The sequence below is a fragment of the Erythrolamprus reginae genome, chromosome 1, assembly GCF_031021105.1.
Source record: "Erythrolamprus reginae isolate rEryReg1 chromosome 1, rEryReg1.hap1, whole genome shotgun sequence".
In the NCBI taxonomy this organism is placed as follows: domain Eukaryota; kingdom Metazoa; phylum Chordata; class Lepidosauria; order Squamata; family Dipsadidae; genus Erythrolamprus; species Erythrolamprus reginae.
This window is the reverse complement of record NC_091950.1, coordinates 304123209-304139339: the sequence shown is the minus strand read 5'-3', so window position 1 is coordinate 304139339 and position 16131 is coordinate 304123209. Positions and strand designations below refer to the sequence as shown.

At 37.3% G+C, this 16131-nt stretch overlaps 1 protein-coding gene across 1 annotated transcript in view; it reads left to right on the top strand.

The window, feature by feature from the left end:
• MCM9 (minichromosome maintenance 9 homologous recombination repair factor) overlaps positions 1 to 10750 on the top strand; it is a 49514-nt gene extending 38764 nt beyond the window's left edge. Inside the window, exons 10-14 of the mRNA XM_070733431.1 lie at positions 1715 to 1917; positions 3564 to 3767; positions 5088 to 5170; positions 7098 to 7243; positions 8227 to 10750. Coding sequence (XP_070589532.1) covers positions 1715 to 1917; positions 3564 to 3767; positions 5088 to 5170; positions 7098 to 7243; positions 8227 to 9628 — 2038 coding nt within the window. The 3' untranslated portion in view covers positions 9629 to 10750. The remainder of the gene's footprint in view (positions 1 to 1714; positions 1918 to 3563; positions 3768 to 5087; positions 5171 to 7097; positions 7244 to 8226) is intronic.
• Positions 10751 to 16131: the final 5381 nt, after the last annotated feature.

The following is a 16131-nucleotide window of genomic DNA, read 5'->3' as shown; positions in this document are numbered from 1 at the left end:
CCATTTTTAGTCAGGAGTGCAATGAAACATGTTTGGTGCTGCCAATGGAATTTTAGAACCTTTTTTCCATTCCAAGTATGTGTTCCGGAGTTCCAAATTTTCCCTTCCATATTTAGCAATCCTTATGGCATTATGCAAAGGGGTCAACTCTCATTTCCTTTTTGAATCTCTGTTGATACTGGCTTCAAGTCAAAATGCTTTTCCCATGTTGCGTACAGTTACAAATATGAAAGCTAAGATGATTGGTGCTGTATTTGTTCCCATTCAATATGTGAGATAAGTTCTAAGATGGCACCAACTAGAAATAGATCAAACCTAACTCAGATTTAGAACAGCTGCCTGGCTGCCTGCAACAAGGGTTATGCTATGACTACTACCGGTAGGAGAAAAAATATCCTTCTATCCTGGTTCTTTGAAAACAAATCTGGGGTCAAGGTCAAACAAATTAAAGAAGGCAAAAGCGTACTGTATTCAAGAGCTGTCATACAAGTCAGACTCTTTGTATGCTGGTTCTTTGATATTATGCACAATAATTTAAGAGGCATATGTATTTACAGTGCATTAAATAAGCATACAGTAGCTATATGTATAAGTGGAAAGTTTGGATGTGAGTAAGAGTTTTTCAAGTACAGTATCAGGATAATCTGGTTTGGATTAAACAAAGAGGGTCTCCTGGAGAAGATTTATGTCAGGAAATATCTATGTAGATTGAAGCAAAGTAAAAGAAGAATTCAACTAATTGTGATTGGGACCTGAAACAATTTACAGCTTTCAAATTCAGTGTTAGTTTTCCAAACAGTTCGTTCTTGTTCTTGCTGAAGAAACTGTTTTATTAATCAGAGCAGAAAGTGTTTGGCAACCTAACACCATTTTTAAATGGGTAGTGTTGCTTATAGTCAAAATAGGATTACTGTCATCCATTGTCCATATCTGTAATGGTGAACCTATGGCACAGGTGGCACAGGTGGATCCATATCTAAGGTTACGTGGGGTGTTGCCCTATGTCAGCTCCAGCATGCATTTGCATGCTGGCCTGCTAATTTTTGGCCTTCCGTTAGGCTTGTTGAGGCATTTTTCGCCATCCACGGGCTTTAGGAGGCCTGAGGAGGGCAAAAAACTGACCCAGCAGGCCTACCGAAGTTCAGAAACAAACATCCGGTAAGCCTATTTGTTGCCCTCCTGAGATCTTCAAAAGCCTGAGAATGGTGAAAAATGGCCCAACGGGCCTACCGGAACTTTGGAAGGAAACCTCTGATAGGCCTGTTTGGCTGCTTTCTCAATGCAAGTTCAGAAACAAACTTCCGCAGACAGACTCCAGAGGCTTTACTGAAGCCTGGGCAGGGCGAATAACGACCCAACGGGCCTACCAGAAGTCCAGAGGTTTCAGGGAAGCCTACGCACAGGGGTAGTGTGGGGATGGTTGTGTACGTGGGGCAGAGGGCATTGTATTATGGGTGTGGGTGCGCACGTGTGCTCTTTTGGCCCACGGACAAAAAAATATTTACTGTCGCTGGCCTATTTGTTTGGCTTGCCATACCCATGCAAATTGTACTTTGTTATAATCTACAAGCTTTTTCCAAGGACTTGTCCAGTTCACATGAAATTAATGGAAATCTTTGGGATCCCTTAATGAAGATTTAGAATGAAAAATGTTCTACCAGTAACATTTTAAAAAAATCTATATAATACTAATGCCACCCTCTTTTTCCTTCAGCTTAGTGTGCAAATTAAATACAAGGACCACAATTTTGGCAGCAACCAATCCAAAGGGACAATATGACACTAATGAATCCATCTCTGTCAACATAGCCCTTGGAAGCCCTCTTCTTAGCAGGTTTGATCTTGTCTTGGTATTGTTGGATACAAAAAATGAAGAATGGGATCACATAATTTCATCCTTCATACTGGAAAATAAAGGTAACCCTTTTATATTACTTTTTATGGAATTATGTGAATCAGTTTGTCACCAATCATAATAAAGTTTTATGCACAAATAAAGGTTTCTCTTGCCTTATGTGAATTTACTTTATATTTACTATTGCAAATTTGTTTTAAAATTCATGTTATGCAAAAAGAAAAAAAGAAATCAGTTTTATGTTATTTACGCCAACATCTGGAAATATGCAAGACTTCTCACTAAAATTGCTTGAACAGTTCCCTACCAAAAGCTTTTCCTACTTTACTCGCACTTTTACTGTCACGTTGTGTGGCTGTTCTAGTTGTGCATTCTGGCTCCCACTTATTTTCATATTGGTCATATATTATTATTCAGTGCTCAAAACGGCTATCAACATTTTGCCCAATCCCCTTATACAAAATGAAAACCTTGGACTTATTTTGTCACACCAAGCTGATGAAGGATCATCAGTGGATCATTATCATAAGTCAAGTGTTTAATCAGGGTGACACCATTGTGTGCAGCAGAGCAAAGAATGCTATTTTTTTTCATTTTCTGTTTGATACTATTATACTGTAAGGTATTTCCATAAACTAGTGGTCTCTATATGCTTAAGAGAGAGAGAGAGAGAGATAGTAAAACTCAAAAAATTAGAATATCGCGTAAAAGATCATTTATTTCAATAATGCAACTTAAAAGGTGAAACTAATATATGAAAGAGAGTCATTCGAATAGAACAGAATAGAATAGAATTTTTATTGGCCAAGTGTGATAGGACACACAAGGAATTTGTCTTGATGCATATGTTCTCAGCGTACATAAAAGAAAAAGATACATTTGTCAAGGATCATGTGGTACAACACTTAATGATTGCCATAGGGGTCAAATAAGCAATGAAGAAACAATATTAATAAAAAATCTTAGGATACAAGCAACAAGTGTGAGGAAAAGGATGATAGGAATGATGAGAAAAACTAGTAGAAATAGAAGTGCAGATTTAGTTGAGGGAGTTATTTGTTACCTTGAGTGCAATCCCAAAATATCTGGAGCACCACCATCACCATCAGCAGTAAAGAAAGGAAAGAAAAAAAGAAAGAAAGAAAGGAATCACCACCAATTGCAAAAGATAGTTTTAGTTGGAACTGCCTACATCCCTAACAATACAATACCTTTAATAGTATTATACCATCTGTTCCTATCTTATGTCTTTGGGAAAGACTCAGTAAGTGGATATAGATGCCAAATCCAGTCTAAATAGTCAGCTTAGTGTGTGACCAATAATAATACAAATATCATGAGACCATTGCAAAATGGATAACAATAGCCAAGGTGACTTGTTATGCTATGCAATTTTTTCTCCCAAATTTTCAAATAATAGGGTATTGACACTGGTATATGAATCCTGCATTGTCATTCATAAGCAACTTCCAGGACTTATTGATAGGTATAAATCCAGCCAATGCAGCTCATACAGAGAACCACAATGAAGTAAGTGGAGGTACAGAAAAAAGTGAGATAAACTTAACCACTCAAGCATACTAAGTTGAAGGGAGAAATTCAAGTTTATGAACTGATTACTTGAACGCCTAGAACACTTTTTTTTTCCCAACACGATCATGCATATAGTGTTGTTGTTGTTACTTTATTATTTAATTCTTTTTTTCAGGCTGCCCAAGCACATCTGAAAAGCTCTGGTCTATGGAAAAAATGAAAACTTACTTCTGCCTTATCAAGAATCTTCAGCCAATACTGACTGATGAAAGCCATCAGATCCTTGTCCGCTACTATCAGATGCAGCGGCAGAGCGACTGCCGGAACGCAGCCCGAACCACCATCCGCTTATTGGAGAGTTTAATCCGGCTCACTGAAGGTAAAACCTCTTCCTTATCCATTTGCTTTTCCAATAGATGCATTGATTAACAAATGACACACTAAAGAAGCGCTGCAGTCAGTGTTTTACCCAGTTCAATAGATTTGACTTCTAAAGTCAAAAGCTATTGTCTACATCCAGAGGCCACCAAAATAGCTTTCTTTGTTTTGACGCTGTGTTTCATGGGCCAAGATGTCAAAAGATTCTTCCCCTATATAAATAGCTTATAAATGTAAAGTTTCTTTATGCACGCATAATATGATCCAAGCAGAAATCATCAGCTTACTCGTGTGTGATCTAAAACACAGAATAGGGAGATGTTACACTTTGTACTACTTCGTTTATTATGCTTTGTACTTCATTTATCATAGAAGCACACTACGAGCAGCTATATATGTATGTCTCTGTGTGTAAGATTTTCTTATTAAAAGAAGATTTTACATAAGATCGAAAAACTACAAAAACCTCTGATCACCAGCTGCCAGCAGTTTGGCAGATCGAATCTCAGTAGGCTCAAGGTTGACTCAGAGGTCCTTCCAAGGTCAGTAAAATGAGGACCCAGATTGTTGGGGGCAATATACTTGCTCTCTGTAAATCGCTTAGAGAGGGCTGCAAAGCAGTATATAAGTCTAAATGCTATTGCTATTTAGACTTATATCCTGCTTCATTATGCTTTACAGCCCTCTGAGCAATTTACAGCATATTTCCCCCAACAATCTGGGTCCTCATTTTACCAACTTCAGAAGGATGGAAGGCTGAGTCAATCCCGAGCCAGTGAAAATTGAACTGCTGGCAGTGAGCTGAATTAGCCTGCAATACTGCATACTAACCACTGCACGACCACACCTAGTGTGGACCCAGATGTTTCGAGGTATAAGTATTAAAAGATATGTATGTGAAGTAGAGATGCTTCTAATAAGTAGAGAAATAAAGTGACAGATATATACATGTATTATTTATGTATGTTTATATAATTTTGAAATCTTACATGCACAGCAAAAGGGAAAATAATAGAAATTAAACAAAATAAAATAGGATAACAGGATAATTCCAGAGGAGACTAAGATTTTAACTAGATTAGTAAATTGCCCTGTCATTGATCACTTAACTCCAAAAGTAGCTGAAGCAGCTGTGCAATATTGAATAACTAAATTAAGCTAGTAAATACATTCCAGGTAGATTATATTAGATAAAATAAGATAGAGGTATATATAGGTATTGGGTATTCCTAATAAAACTAAGGTGCATGTGTATTTAATTTATTCCATGTAACAATTTACTCATCAACTTTTATTGATTTTCTTTAAACCTGTTTTTCAGCACATGCTCGATTGATGTTCAGGGAAATTGTAACTGTGGAAGATGCAGTAACTGTGGTTTCAGTGATGGAATCTTCTATGCAAGTAAGTTTGCATATATACTATAGGTAATGGAGACAATTGTCTATATAATATAAAGGGCCACAAACTGTAGGCACATTTAAAAATAAATAAAAACAGGTTCTCCACTTTTTAAAAAATATAACAGACATTCTCCACTTTCCAGATCTTGTCTCTTTGCATAAAAGTACATTCCTGTTTATAGTCAGTTATGAAAATGGGAAAATGTCCTTGTCCCTCTCAAATAAATTTTTCTGCATAGACAATATTGTTCTGTTTTAAATGACTTTTCAAGACATTACTGTGTGATATTTATATAATATTAATACTATTTGTGGTGAGCCAAAGGAATGATCTTGGAGAAGCAAGATGGAGTTGAAAGCACATTTCAGCCTAGGATGCAGAGAAAGTGTGAGTCGTTAAGTCTCATTCCTCCCAAATTCATTAGAGCCTGACCTTCAAGTTTTTGTTTTTATATAGCCCACTGAATCATACTTTCAGCTAGAATTGGGGAGCCTGCTTCTTGACATGCTCCACCTCGAAGAGCTCATAGTCTGGCATGACGTGTGCATGTACATTCTAGAAATGGTATGAAAAAGTCCTTGTGGAAGAGCAAGTTCAGCTAATGTGGCTCTGGAAAAGAAATGATTATGATTCATTTTAATATTTTAAAATTGACACTGTTGATAAATCCAAAGCTCAACAGGTTTTTCTACATAGAATAGGTCATGGGGCTTTAATCTGTCCTGTGTTCATCTTTTATCAAGAACTACAGATAGTCCTTGACTTACGATCATAATTCAGCTCAAAATTTCTTGTTAAACAAAACATTTGTTAAGTGAGTTTTGCCCCATTTTACAACATTTTTTGCCGCAATTGTGCTGTTGTAACTTTGAAAAGTCACTAAATATATTGTAAGTTGAGGACAATCTGTAGATGTGTGTTCAAAATGAGGAAATTGGGTTCTTTCAAATATGGGAATAAGCCATCTTGTGGCAAAGTGTTCAAATCAACTGTGATTTTGTAACACTGAAAGCGAGAATGATTTGATTGTTCTGATATGGGGACAAAATCTATAAGGGCAAGTACAGTGCATGCCAGCTCTTCTTTCCCTTCAGCTGCCTCCATTCGATGTGATTTCTAGGTCTCAAGTTTTAATGAATTTACGGAAATGTCCCTCTTCCTTCAAAATAACCAGTTGTGTGCTATCCCATTTTATTCGGGAGTGTTCCATGTCTTCCAAAGGCTTCTCAGGAGCAGAACAGGGGATGGGCAGCTTTTGTTGATTAAAAGTCTATGGAGATTTTTTCAGTAGGTTGCACAATAGTCCAGCCCTGCCCTACAAAATGCTCGGGGGCCCTGGAGCCACCTTGTCTCTAACAATCTATGTAAGTCTCCTTTTCAACATCACTTCGTCGAAAACTGGGGCATGTGCAGAGAGGCACGGAGGAATGGACGAAAAAACATTGAATCAGTAACTGGGCAGATCAGACTGTAGGAAACCATTCCTGGACTATTGTGCAACCTACTGAGAAAATGAGTTCAGATAAGCCAAACGTTCATTCTCAATCATCCAGAACATGGTTGTTCCGAAGATGCTTTTCAAAAGGCAGCTGAACTTCCTTAGGTTTCTTTCCTTGAAAACTTCCTTTTTATTGATTACTTATTTAAAGTTGAAGCCAAAGTTTGTGAATATTTTCTAAGCATTATGTAATGTTCTAAGGATGCAAACTCTTAAGGCTTTTTTTGAATGAACAATTTTGTTCCATGCTTGCAAACTTTGACCATATTTAATTTAACAGAATAACAGAGTTGGAAGGGACCTTGGAGGACTTCCAGACCAACGCCTTGCGCAGCCAGAAAACACTACACCATTTCAGACAAATGTTTAATTTAAGAAGTTTTCACATAAAATAGTAGTTTTTGCGTCACAATTCTTGTCTTGCTTTAGGGAGGTGCGCTTCTTGGTGGTGCCAATGCACTCCACACTTCATTTCCTGAAAATCCGGTGGAACAATATAGAATGCAGTGTGAACTTATCTTGAAGAAGCTGGAGTTGCAACACCTTCTGCAGGAGGAATTAAGAAGGCTTGACAGGTGCAAACTATTTATATTTGGGAGGAAAACATCAGCTCTAAATCTGATTATACATCAGCTGCCATGACAATGTGTGATGTGAGGGATATTAATATTTTCTTGTAAGCCGTCTTGTAAGATCTTGAACACATATGGATGAAAACAATAATAGAGAGAATTGTTCTGTTACTTGTTTATTTATATACAAAATTAATATTCAATACCTAGGGTTGCACTCCTAAACACATGACAGAAAAGAACTCAATTTATTCCTGAGTAAATAAACACAGTTTTACTACGGAAGAATAATTTTTATTATGTTATTATAATATAATATAATATTAGATTAGATTATTATAATATATGATATATTATTATTATTATTATTATTATTATTATATATATTATTATATTATATTATTCACAGGTTGTCGTCAACTTATGATTCATTGCTTAACAGCTGTTTGAAGTTATGATGGATCTCCCTACAGGTGCTCCAACCCAGAAAGTCACATGATTGCATTCTGGGCATTTGGCAACCAGGTTATTCTTATGGCTGTTTTCAGTATTCTGCAGTCATATGAACACACATTGGGGAAAATAGATTACATAGAAACATAGAAGATTGATGGCAGAAAAAGACCTCATGGTCCATCTAGTCTGCCATCTGCCATCTAAATTCATTTAACAACTGCACCATTTGCTTAGCGATTACAGAAGTGACTTAATAACCACTATAAAACATGCCCCTCCCCCCCAAAAATGGGTCTGGTCATGTGACTTATGCCATGACTTATGACCATAGATCGGAGCTCAATTACAGTTGCAAGTCGACGACTACCTGTATTCACAAAAAGCAAATCATCTAATCTGTTTTAAGTCGAATTCCTAAAGTCATGTATTCACGATTTTTTGCAGCCATAAAAACATCACTCCTATATTTCAATGCTTCTGAAAATGCAACTTATTTTAGCAAAAAAATATTTTCCTTTTAATTTTTTTAGGTTACAGAATGGAAATTTAAGCCCGTCTCTGCACCGCAAAGAAGCATCTTTAAGTAATGATACGTCAGGGGAATTAGAGCAGAAGATTCATTCTCAACATTCAGAAAAAGAAGAAAATAATATTCAGTTACAACTTTCGTCAGCCAAAATACATACTGATGCTGATACACATCTGGGATTCCCAACAAGACAAGTATCTGATAAGGCCCAAGTAAGAGAAAATTCAAAGAGACTTAATGAGAGCAACAGTGATAACACCTTGAACTGGTTTGATAGTATAGTAGAAGGTAACAAGGAAAGTGAGAAGGCCACTTGTAATTTCCCAATTGTGATAACATCTCAGGACAATCTGGCTTTGGAAGCAACGAATAGTAGATCTTCTAAAAAGACCAACTTAAGAGAAGCTGAGCAAACCAAGAAGAGGGAATCAGTGACAAAAAAAGACCAGGAGGACTCTTTTAGAGAGACTGATTTTACCCACGAGGGGGTAAAAAAGCCTATAAGTTCCACATCAGGGGCAATCTATAAAGGTTTGAATGCTACACCAAGCACACCTAATTTAGTCATTACCCAAAGGGCCTCAAAGAAGTGGCGGAAGAAAAATATTGAAAACATACAAAGATTTTGTACAAATATAGCAGATTCCAAGACTGAGGATCATCAACCTTCTGTATCTTCTCATCCTGCAATTATCCCAGATTGTCCTGGAAAAGGTACTGGGGCTTCTCTGTGTCACAATGTGCCTTCAAGGCATTTGACACCAACAACTTTAAACCGGAAGCGAAATGTCCTCCCTGAGAACTCAGAAGCTTCCCCTGCTAAGTTTGCTAAATTTTCCTTTCAGCCAAAGCCCAAGCTTTCTCTGTCTCCTGAAAATGAGGGAGGTCACACATTACAGGAGACTATTGTTACCCAAAGTACTTCGAAAAGGGAACATCTGAGGGAAGAAGATCCTGATAAACATCAAGGAAGCTACAGTGTTAACGCAGGAAATACAGCCAAGGAGAAACAAACCTGTAAAAACAAGAAAGAAGAAAACAAGCCAAAGCCAGCTAAAGCCCCAGCCATTTCTTTCACAAAAACATCAGAGACAAGAATAGAAAAATTGGATGGCCAAGATTCAAGAAAAGTGTGTCCCAGTACTATAGCCAAGTTAGCAAAGTTTGCCTTTACACCAGTAGACGAATCTCCAGTTTCCTTGAATATCACCAGTAATGAAAAAGTGACAGAAAGGCAGCCATTGAAGACTCAGAAAGATTGTGCAGAACCCACCCGGAAGTGCTTTGAATTAGGAAACGGTCTCAAAATTCCAGGGAAATCATTGTTCTCGGTAGCTGATCTGGACGATCCGCTGTTAGACTTTGACTGGGACGAAGAGATTCAGAAATATGCTAAAACCTAAACTTCAGTATCTGCTACTTTCTCAAAAAATACATTGTGGTACTTTTATAACTGGCTTATTTTTGATGTGGGAATAATGCTGCAAATAATAAGCAACCTGACAGATTTTTTAAAATGGGTTCTAAAAAGAGCATGCTTCATCTGCAAAAAAAAAATAAATGATGCTATTGGAGTGCCCAAAGTGAAATAAATTTAGTACTCTCCAACTCATCAGGTGCAGGCAATAGTCCTGAATAATAAACCATCTTCTTCCTGGGTTTACTTTTCATTGAGAACTAGTCTAAATCTCTGCAATATTAGGAAATCCAATACCAGTAGTAGATTGGCAATGTTTCCCTTTTTTATGTCTCTTTAAACATATGCATTTGATAGAGGACACACATCGTGTGAAATTGTGTTACAATGTCACATTTTTGCATCATTTTGTCTCACAGCATACACAGTGTCACTTATCTTCCTTCTTGCAGATATTAAGACCTTTCCAACTATAAGCTTCAAATTTTCAGAGGACATTGTTCAGGGGCTAAGGTTTATGCAGATTGGGTATTTTCCCATGATCAGGACAGGAATGTATAAAACTAGTCTTAGGATAATCAAGTCTGCAGAACTAGTATGGATAAACAGGTTGAAAAGCAATGAGTGAGTATTTTATTTGGCTATTTCCCTAAGATATAAATCCCTATATTATTCAGTTAGCATATTTTGGTGAATTATGAGATGAAGAAATCCCTATTGAAGGTGCACATTAAGGTTTTTAAAATTATTTTAGTTTTCTTATCACCCTATAGAAATGTGTGGTTTCAATTATTTTGTATTCAAGTAAAATGAACGCCAAAATGCTTGAAAAGTGGGAGGGATCCTCCCTTCTTTAACTTTTGTTTGGCTTTACCATATTTTTGTCTACTTCATTTCAGAATGACTACTGATCTATGACTTTAGATAACAGATAACGTTTGTTATATTTGGCTCAGGAAGGAATATGAATTCTTTGTTCAGTAGGGAAGTTTAGCTGCTAAAGTTTGTAAGCCAATATAGCTATTAAAATGATTAATGTGGCAATTTACTTCAACTAATATGTATGATTATCACTGCTTTGCTTTAATAAAATGTCAACCAATACCTATCCTCAGTCCATTTTTAGTGCCATGCTTTGCTTTACAGAGGATGTATAAAATGCTCTGAGACTTCCTCTCCCTAAATAATCCAGTGAAATTGTAATAAATGTTTTGATTGTACAGTATATTGAACAACATCGTATATGATAGTATCTGCTTTTGCTTTCCTTGTATCGTTTGGATCTAATCTGAAATTTCATACTAGTTTTGTGAAACTCATTCATCTCTTGCTGATTTAGACACAAGTTGGGGTGTCAGTGTGATGATCTCATTCTTAAACTTCTTAACTACACAAGGTCTTTGACTACATCATCCACAAAAAGAACATTTCAGGGTCATCCAAAAAGTTATAGTACTAAGGGAATTAATAAAACATCAAGCAAAATTCCAAAGCAGTGGTTCTCAACCTGGGGGTCATGACCCCTTTGGGTGGGGTCGAATGATCTTTTCACAGAGGTCGCTAAGACCCTGGGAAAAGACAAATTTCCCATGTGTTAAGAACTAAAGCTTCTATTCTGGCGCCTTGGAACATATTTGTACAATCTGACCAATCAGGCGTTTACAGTGGGGTGTCTCTCTGACCTTCCTGCCAATCAGCTTAAATCTCTGTTGGGAGAATTGGTGCTATACTTATGATTGGGGGTCACCACAACCTGAGGAACTGTATTAAGGGGTCACTGCATTAGAAAGGTTGAAAACCACTGCTCCAAAGTAATATTGTAGGGTATTCGGTATCTCAGAGAAAACATAGGTGAAAGTTGGGGTGTTAAATGTTTGTCATTTAATTCACTGGTGTCATTACTGATAAATCTAACACACTGTCCGCTAATATTACAACCTATATTAATGGAAACTACCATATCTTTCGGAGTATAAGACACCTTTCCCACCCTAAAAGAGGCTGAAAATTTGGGTGCATCTTATACTTTGAATGTAGCTTTTATTAAGCTTTTTTTTTTCAGCCCTAACATGCTCATGTCCTTGGAGAGGGGCGGCATACAAATCTAATATATTATTATTATTATTATTATTATTATTATTATTATTATTATTATTATTAATGAGTGAAGCGATTTTCCTCCCCAAAAACCAAGATTCACTTTATACTCCAATGCATTTTATACTCTGGAAAATACAGTAATAGTAGTACAGTGTTCCCTCGATTTTTGCGGGTTCGAACTTCATGGAAAGTCTATACCACGGTTTTTCAAAAATATTAATTAAAAAATACTTTGCGGGTTTTTCCCCTATACCACGGTTCTTCCCACCCAATGAAGTCATATGTCATCGCCAAACTTTCGTCTGCCTTTAATAAATATTTTTTTAAATAAACTTTAATAAATAAACATGGTGAGTAATAATCTGAATGGTTGCTAAGGGAATGGAAAATTGCAATTTAGGGGTTTAAAGTGTTAAGGGAAGGCTTGTGATACTGTTCATAGCCAAAAATAGTGTATTTACTTCCGCATCTCTACTTCGCGGAAATTCAACTTTCGCGGGCAGTCTTGGAACGCATCCCCCGCGAAAAGCGAGGGAACACTGTATTATAAATTATCAAAACTTCCTGTTATTTAGGCGAATTGAGGAAATTCTGCTTTAAATGATACTACTTTTCCTTTAGGGTAATTTATGCAAGGGAGTCCTTACATTTTTTTCTTCTTCATTGACTTCTGCCTTAGAATTTCGTTTATTTATATTTGTGTATGTTGGTGGAGAATTAAGTTATAGTAAATACTTAATATTGATTTCCCCTCATTCAGCTTCTAATGGCAAGTTCAGTATCTTTTGAGATTATGATAGACTTCTTCAACCACTGCTTAAACATCCTCACGGTTCTTATCCTTCCTTTGTGTTAGAGATAATGTTTTCATCAGGCAGATCTTTCCTTAGTGTATGTAGAGCACTCCACTTCCAGTTCTATTAGTTATCTGCAATTAGAAATAGCCAGAACAATTTTGGAAGTACAAAAAGCTTCTCTATTTGCATAGGAGAACTGTAAGCCACCTGGTGCTGCTGATGGGCAGCTATACAAATGTTTCAAACAAACATTCCAGCCTAGGTGTTAGAGAAGGGAAGGAAATGGCTAAACAATCAAATGATGATGGTGTTGAAAGGGACCTTCGAGGTCTTCTAGTCCAACTCTCTTCTTAGGCAGGAAACCCTACACTACAGCCTGTTCTGTCGGGCTCTCTGGTAGAATGCCTGCAGCATGTGGATGTCTTCCCCCACACTCCCAGTCCTTGGGGCAGGAGCTGGGCCAGAGCTAACCACAACACTGCCTAAGCAGGGGTTTGGACTAGAAGACCTGCAAGATGCAAACTCTGCTACCACACCCATGTTCTTGTGTGCAATTTTGCAATGCAAGTAAGAGAGGGCAGGATTCATGTCATTACTTATCTTGGTTTGAATTTTGGCATCATTGGGATTATGAACTGATTGCCCACAGTTTCTAGACGTGCCCGGTGATCAGACTAGTGTTACCAAGAAACACCCAACACAATTATTTTTGGATTCATGGAAATGATGGGTGGAAGTGTCACCAAATAGTAAACATAGAAAACAGCAGATGGGAGATTTACCAACTAAATAAAAAAGAGAATAATGTTGTATACACTCAGATGGGTGTTGCATTTGGCTGTTGTTGCACAGATTGTGGTTCTATCCTACAATAGCTGATTAATTGATCACAAGCAAGGGCACAGTTTATGAATCAGAACCACATCGTGTTGGTTCATCATAGTTATCCAACCTTTGCCAAGACTTTTTTTTATCCATCTCTAGTCCAATTCAATAGTATTCACTTAACCCCCATTCCTTACTAGCACTGATGAAAGTCTGCAAGAAAACAACCAACTCAGAGAGCACCAAGAACCCTTAATTTTAACTCTGAGCAACTAATATTTGCCTTTATTGGCAATATCCGGTTACTCAGTCCAAAACTGAAAGCAAAGTGAGGGTTTAGATGAGTTCAGTATCATATTTTTTTAAAGTCAATGCAATGGATTCTGAAGCATCTTGCAGTTTCTTAAGAGAAAGAGAGGTGAGGTAGGTGATCTTTAGCTTTCAAACCATTTGATTTTGAAAATCAAAATAGCTTCCATTAGGTTTGAAATTTCTTACTCTGCATAGTATGCTAGGACTTAATACAACATTTATCTTCCAAAGCACTGCAAATACATACTGGTTTCCCTGAACTTTTTGTATTAAAGCATTGTCACTCATTAGGATGGAACAATGAAGCCACAACAGCCTCTGTCTTGTTTTTCAGACACATTTTCTAACCACCAGGAGGTGCTCTAACTATTTCAGTAAACTTGACAGCTAACCCTGACTTCTTTCTATGCATCCCTGCTTCCTTTCTCTCAAACTGTACAGCCTTTAATACTCTTTTCTTAGGGCTCTATTCCATGCATAAAATGAACTGTTCTATTGTAATAATAAATTGTCACCCTGAGTCGGTTGAGAAGGTGGCATGGAAGTCTAATTAATAAATAATAAATAAATGCATTTTGTTATTAAGGCATTACAAGAGAGTTGCATTGGTACTGAACGTTATAACAAAACAACCCCTCATTTAAAAATTATTTTGATTTTTTAAAAAATAAAATTGAATGGCTCAAGACTGGAGAATGTCCAATTTGTAAGATAGTATCTTGAGCTCCTAAATGGAAGGTGAGATAACATGGTAAATAAAATCTAGTAGCTGCATATCAAAACATTCTTAGAGATATAGCTCATATGACCAAATGAAAAGTTAGCAATCCCCCTATTCCAGTACTTAGTATGGTTGTGGAGAAAATGGCTTCAATGTTTTTAAACAGGGAGATTAGTTGATCTGACAGCTGCAGACTAATTCTAAATGTGGACTATTGTTTGTAATGAACAAGGTGCATTGTATCTGATCTTTTCTACTCCCGAAAAGAATGGGCATTCTTTACACTAGATTTGATTATACCAATAGTAAAAATGGATAGATACAATTCTTTTACTGACATTTGGGGTGATATCTGTCTTTTATCTTCTGCATATACTGCATTATGTGTGTTAATAACTTCATTTTCCAGTGAGGAAAAATGGAGTCATTTTTGTGGAACAAGATGGGAATATCCAAAACACAAGCTTCAAATGCATTCAATCTTCTCAATACATTTTTTTTTATTCAGAACATATTATGGGTATAGGACTATGGGAGCTGCTGATCAAATTGTACTGAGAAAGAAGGGGAAATATTCTTGTTTAAGCTTTGAGGTTGATTATAGAGGCCTTGCTCATATTCCAAGTTGAAGGGGGAATTAAACTTGAGAGAGGAACCCTGTTTTGTGGGTGACTTAGCCCATATAATTCTTCAGCTGGGCCATAGATAACTTCTATTTAACTTTTAAAAAAACAATAGATTAGGCTGCTCTTAAAGCTCCCTATTTTTTAAGTTATGAAAGAACATCTGGCTAAAATGAGCAATCATTACTGCTTTCATATACATTATGATGTTTCTTATTCTAATATTGGTACTGGTCTTTTTCAATTTTATCATACCTTATATGCAGTGAAGAGCTACCAAACCTTTTACTACCAGACTGTGGGCGTGGCTTATACAGGACGCCCAGCATTTTCTTTCAACCTCTTTCAGTGCAAATTGGGTACTCTGGGGTGGAGCTCCATTTTTGCTACCCCTCTGCATTGCCCCCCCCCCCCCAATCCGGGCAGCAGCCCACCCCTGCTTATATGCCACCTAAGAAACATATCTTCTGAAAAGTAACTTATTGCTCTTCTCAGATGAATCAGTCTGCCTAGTATTTTTTCACATCTCTAGCAAACCCAGAATGAAGCCTAGTGCTCCTCCCTTCTTTAATTAATGATTAAGCATTGTTTAACGGGCTTCTTGGGAGAGGTTGCATCTCTTCAAGTGGAGAAAGCAGAACCCTCAGAAGGGGTGAGGTAAACCTAGATGCTGCCCACAAAAGTCTATTTGGCAGCACACACAAAAAGTATGGGGCTTGATCACAGTTGTGGCCAAGGGATGGGTAGTCAGAGAGTTTGCACAGTCACTCACACCCTCACCACCTCTCGCCTTGATGATTGCAATGCACTCTACCTGGGGCTTCCCTTGAAGAACTTTCGGAGACTTCATCTGGTACAAAATGCAGCTGAAGGAGCGATAGCGGGTGTACTGAGGTACACCTGTATTACTCTAACTCTACGCGAGCTGCATTAGTTACCAGTCAGTCTCCAGACAAAATTCAAGGTGTTGGTTATCACCTTTAAAGCCTTAAATGGCTCAGGGCAGACTACTTATGGGACCACCTCCTACTTCCTACCTTGCAGTGACCAATAAGAACCCACAAAGTTGGCCTTCTCAAAGTCCTGTCTGCCAAACAATGTCGTCTGGTGG